Source organism: Penicillium solitum (assembly GCF_028829755.1).
Source record: "Penicillium solitum strain IBT 25940 chromosome Unknown utg000004l_segment0_segment0, whole genome shotgun sequence".
NCBI lineage: Eukaryota > Fungi > Ascomycota > Eurotiomycetes > Eurotiales > Aspergillaceae > Penicillium > Penicillium solitum.
In genome coordinates, this window is record NW_027072124.1 from 255,621 (window position 1) to 261,625 (window position 6,005).

At 44.6% G+C, this 6,005-nt stretch overlaps 1 protein-coding gene across 1 annotated transcript; it reads right to left on the reverse strand.

Moving 5' to 3' along the window:
- Positions 1-1,769: 1,769 nt before the first annotated feature.
- On the reverse strand, positions 1,770-4,143 carry N7455_006087 (uncharacterized protein; the record flags this gene model as incomplete). Its single annotated transcript, XM_065605253.1, is given in 5 exon segments — positions 1,770-3,272; positions 3,345-3,626; positions 3,642-3,670; positions 3,729-3,819; positions 3,850-4,143. 5 exon segments carry the CDS (start codon positions 4,141-4,143, stop codon positions 1,770-1,772), a joined length of 2,199 nt encoding a protein of 732 aa, XP_065461107.1.
- Positions 4,144-6,005: the final 1,862 nt, after the last annotated feature.

Genomic DNA, 6,005 nt, shown 5'->3' on the forward strand with positions numbered 1-6,005 from the left:
ACTATAGTCGCAATACTAGACGAATAAGTTGCTGCCTAGATCACAATTTTCCGTAGATTATCTAGCCTCTAAAGGAATGAGTGGCAGCCTAGTTCGCATTTTTCCGAACTTTCTCCAGCCTACGTGGAGCACATATGTTTGAATGGTTGTAAATAGGATGGTTAGTCTGCTTGAAACACTGGGATAGGTTGAGGTTAAGACATAGCGAATGGTATCAAATCACACATGGGTAGCCGCCATCTTGCCAATTATTCATATATGATAATTGTATAGAAATTCTTAGTATATATCGTAATGAGCCAAATGGGCATGCTTGTATTAAAGCCAATCCTTATAGTACTCCGAATGATAATTTTGCGTCGCTAAAACCCTACGAGGATTACTGCCTGGCATTCCTCAATCTTTCACTACATCTCTATTTTAAAGGCAACATTAGAGATAAGCAAATCAGTCGACGTGCGCTCTATTGATTCAATTGTCGACTCGGTAGTTCAGTACCTCCTTCTTTTGAGGCATGATATTACTATATCATTACTATCTCTGTTCTACCTGCTTTGCACAGGTTCTATGTTTTTCAATGTTATTCATAATATGCTCCACCGTTGCAACAAATCGTTTCATCCTCTTTTTCAACGCCTGGCGCGTATCCACCATTTCCATCACCTCTCCTTCATGCGGCATATGAAGTTCGACAAAAAGTATCTTCAGCAGAATCGATTTCAATCCTTACCGCTCGAGCTAGCACTTCAAATATTTGGAACTACATTAGGATATATCATTGCTAGTTTGGTAACGCCTAAGGGTCCGCAATACTACTCTTTTGGGCTACAGGATAGTAAAAGCAACGATGTGAAGAGGTGACTCTGTTGGCTGCACGTAGTAAAGGTACTGAGTATGAAGCCTTGAAATTTGCGGTGAAGGCTCGGCTGAGCGCCAGCTCAGGTCAGTCATGGAGATATCGGCGTGGCTTCGGAAAACAGATGGTTCTAATGAGCTCAGAATGGGCTGATCTCTCAAAGAAATACCTACCATCCTCTTACTTCATATTCCTCCTTCACCCCTCCTCCAGAAGCAGTGAAATTGCCGTATCTCAAAGAATGGCTTGTACATTGACACCTGAGCATCTCGAAGCCGTTGAGGAAACATCCGTAATTGAGAACTCCTTGACCGGGCTCTTCATGTGCTAGACTCACTCGCTCCTGAAGACAGCCAGTATATCGCTTTAATTGCCAATACTGTCCTTCGGTTTGGCCAGGTCCTGCAGGGTGTTTAGATATAACTTCCCAATTGTGAGATCATCGGTCTGATCCCGTTGTTAGAGCTAGTGCTAATTTACCTTTCTGTGGGAAATTTAGGGGTTATCCAGCCATCCACTAAATTGAATTGTCCTTGCATGCCTATCTTAGCGGGCCATTCTCTCTCCTGGGTTTATGGTCTCCACCATGGAGTCAATTTTTGTCCACTTTGGAAGCCAACAAGTTATTACTTGCATCCTAATAATGTCGCACCATAGAGCAACAAATCTTCATGGTACTCTTTATTTGCCTGTAGGTTCCTGGCAAATTTCTGTCCTCCCCATTACTTATCTTTCTCCGGTATCTGGCCTTCCTCTCTGCTATTTGATTCGTAGCACTTATCTCCGGGCAGACCCACTAGATATACAAGAGCCTTGAACTGTAGTTACCAGAATAGATTGCTATAAAAGGCCAGGTTTAAGCGAACGTGACACTTGAATCATCTCATAGAATTTCCCAAGCTAGTCATATACTCTAATATTCTATATCTTCATCTTCCGGGATTTGAATTTGTAATTGATATGCACCATTGTCCGGGACCAGCTCGTTAAGCCTCTGATTCAACCATCTCTTGGCATCAGTAATTTCATTCAAACCATCCGTACGTCGCCTCTTGCGTCTCCTTGTTTCCTCTGGCTCCGTCGACGGGTATAACAGTGTTTCAAAATACTCCACTCCTAAGAACTCGGCATGCAAACGTAAGAACGGGTTCCTAAAGTAAAGTGAATAACACTCTCTCTCATTGATTCCCCGTGCTGGATTATCGGGAGAATATATGTAGAAATTATGTCTTGCAAATCCCTCGAAAAATATACTTAAAGCGGATTGGTCATTCGGTAGCTGTACGAGCTTTTCGGGCTCTCCAGGGAAGATGAATTTCATCTCAAAGCAATAGGGCTGCTGAATATTCATAACCGGAGAGGCAAATGTGGGACCAAAATGTTGAGCAGAAAATACGGGGAGCAAAGGCACTGCATTTTCCTGAGGTGCAATAACCGAACTTGGAATCATTTCGTCTGAGTTCGTGTTCCCACTTGTCGACGATTCTGTTGGAGAAGTATTGTTCGCTTCAGGGGCATTGCCAGCAACGAATTGGCTGTCAGGAGCCCCTTTGAGATAGCGGAAAAAGGCCAGAAACACTGATCGCCGAACAAATGCTGCAGTCACTTGGGTAGAGCTCCAAGGCTGTTCCAGTGCCTCGCGTGAAAGTGCAAACTGATCTGCTTCCACTGTGTCTGTATATGGCTTTCCATATCGTCTGTCCACCGGTAAATCTTCTTCAACACTTTCAGGGTAGTCACATGGTGTGAGAAGAGGTAATTCCGCTGGCTGAGCATGGATTTCATCCGCAAAAGGGATGTTAAAGTTCTTATCTCTGGCAAGTCGAAACAGATGTTGCCAGAGGTTCCGTCGTTCTGCCGTGTTTGATCTGTCAAATAAGCTAGGTCTCGACGTGCGTTGGGACCCAGCTTTTATCCGCGACACAAGGCGCTCGTGATCCACCATCTCGAATCCGTACTGAAAACTGAAACGCCATAACTCGTAAAGTTCCCCCCGAATCATATGCTGTCGATCTGAGGTCAAGAGAGGGACACTAATGTTATATTGTTCACCGAGTCCCACGTCGACTGTTACTTTTCGCTGAGGATCGGGAATGTAAAGTTGCTGTAGTACACTCCGGCCGACCTCGAGGTTGAGCCTGTCTTTGAAAAATGTCTCCAATATCGGGATAGGATACCCAATATTTTGCAATCGTTCCCAGATGTCAAAACGGTCCTGAGTATCTTCAATATCAGGGAACAACTCTTTCTTGGACATTTGGTCTTGCAAAAATCTCAAGTCTCGAACAGAGACCTTAGGCACCCGAGACTTTAACAACTTAACGGTCACTCCGTCCAATTTAGCCAAAAGTTCATCCCTGTCTCCCATCAGAGTAAAGAAGGATTTTTTGATGTGGTTCAAATAGCACAGAAGAGGCTTTATTTTACTCTGTCAGTAAAACATGGATCTTAAAGAACCGACATCTGCCTCAAAGCAAGCATATCTTACCTCATCGCACCGCATTGCCACCAGCTTGTGGAGTAAACCGATCCGCATGCCTTCCCAGATACCAGCTATAGGAAGCAGTTCATCAAAGGCTTCGGGTAAGGTTGGATGCTTGAAAAATGCTCGCAGATATTTGCCCTTTTTGCTTCCAGGATCCCTTTCCAGAACTGCCCACCAATGGTTTGCTGCGGTCCTGTTTATAGGGCCATCGAGGTATCCTTCATAATATCGAATTCGTTGATAAATCAGCCCATCCGGTGGTCTGTGATCATTCGGGAACCGTTCCTAGAGTGAGCGAACAAACTCTTTTTGTAAGAGCTCCTCACTAGCTTTAAAACAGTAAGGTGAGAAACTTGGGGAAAAGCTAGGTTTGGCCACTTTACGCACGGATTTGCTCTGTTACATAGACATCCACCATCCACCATTGATTGCCAGGTCCGAGCTTGTTCCGAGCCGCAGTAATCAAGTTTTCGTGGTCCTATCCGCGGAGCCTATAGTCGATATCGACGTCCAACTGGTGAAGCTGTCCCTCTACTATCCGTGGTCTAACTCGATGTTCCCAATCAGCTCTTGGAACCAGGACTGGCACATGACATTCCTTCATAAGTCGCTGACACCCCTGGGTGTCCATGATTCGTTCAAGCCGAAGGATATTCTGGCGATCGTCCATTTGCCGTTTGAATGTTTTATCGAATTTGATGCGAGAAATATCAACACGTGCGGTCATCTCGAAACGTCTTTCACGATAGGCAAACAGTTTACCCTCCTCGTCTTCGACCTGGCGCTGAGTCAGACCTGGCATTTTGAAACGAAGTGAGTAAAGTATGCTTGAGACTATCTGTCAGAGCGGATAGGGTACTTAAATATTCTAGGATCAAAAGGCGCCTCAGTTATGCTTATAGTTGCAACTAAAAGGCTGGGATCAACTTTCAGCAAATGTGTTGACGGAGAGCTTGCCATCATGTTACAGATGGGTGATGATATATCTGCCCACGGGATATAATTGGGGAAGGCAATATTTTTGCTGGGTCAATTAGATCTACTAAACTTGGCCGAAAAGGAAATATTTCCTAACGTTAAGAGAGCCCCTTTGCAACGGCACGCAAAAATTGGCGGGGCACTTCCACCTCGTTTTGTAAACCTGATGAGGGATCTACATTTGATAAATGGCACAACGTCTCCCTTTTAATTTGCCAGTCTGCCGTAAAGAAAGCATTTACCATAATAGTTCTTACACAGTCCTGCTTAGCCTAAATAAGATGCTGTGGCGCGTAGGAAAGCTACTTCCCCTGGCATGTTCATTGTCAGCATTGATATGTCTGGCCATCGTCTTTGTGGGATGCACATCGACCTCCTCTCCCAATGAATTATATTTCTTGAAGGTAAGCCAGACAAGATCCCATGATTTTAGTTGGTTAGCTCAAGTCGAAATAATAGGTGAACTTGACCAATTTTCCAGAACTTGGAAGTTTTCACCTACGTCGCTCCCTCAGTATTGCCGGCGTGGACGCCTCCGACGTCGGAAAGACAGCCAGTAATGAGGCTAATAATGTTGCAAAAGACGGTTCTACTGCTGCAATCTATGCCACAGCAGCCGCAGAGACTGCAGTGAGCCAGGTCAGCGACAAGGTCCAATCATTATCCGACGAGATAAAGTCCAATCTTCCAGGCTATTATTCTGTGGGACTTTGGGGGTATTGCCAAGGCCAGAAGAATGTAGCATCCTATACCAACTGCTCGCATCCAAGTACCTCCTTCTCTTTCGATTTGTTGGGCATTTTTGGTTCAATGTCCACGGCCATCGAAGATATATTACCAGTAAAGATTACCAAAATTCTTGCCGTGAACCATTATGTTTCTCGGTGGTCAATCCTAGCTTACATCTTGGGCTTCGTTGCGACATTTTTGGCCGTTGTCATTGGCATCACGACAATGATTATTCCATGGGGAAAGATATTGCTTACCGTTCTGTCCTTGGTATGCTTTGATAGATAATGTTCTAGGCAGAGCAAGCTGACCGCTGTTTAGTCTGCAACTATCTTCATCACTGGCGCATCTATTGGAGTTACGGTGATCTATGGGTTGATGGCCGGTGCTTTAGGGACAAATGCCAATTTTGGGGCACATATGTTTACTGCAACCTGGCTCGCAGTGGCATTCTCCTTCGCAGCCTTTCTGACTTGGTTGATTGAGATGTTTTGCTGCTGTATTTGATGGATTACAGTAGATTCAGGATGGTGCGAAGAAACAAAAAAGAATATCCAAACAACAGCGCTTTCTAAGAAAGTAAAGTCTCCTAAGAGTCTGTTAAATATTCTAGCGCTCTCTGTTTCTAGCTGGTTATTGGATAGACTTTGAAGTATCTCTGTCAGTGTTCAGCAATTCTGCTAGTTGACGCTGGAACGATCATATTTGCCAGATAACGGGAGAGAATCCGGCGGACTTGGTTATGGCCAGGTATGCCTGTAATTTGGAGCCTCGCCTTTCAATACGGCGAGTCGCCCTCACACGATCCTCCGATAGATACTGGCACGGCTGATTTGTGTCTCGGCGCCCTAGTTTTTCATGCTTTACCAATACTAGAGTCAACAAGTGATGCCATAATAAGTCACTTGAATTAATATGCTGACATTGAGACTCAAAATAACTGCCAAACCACCGAGT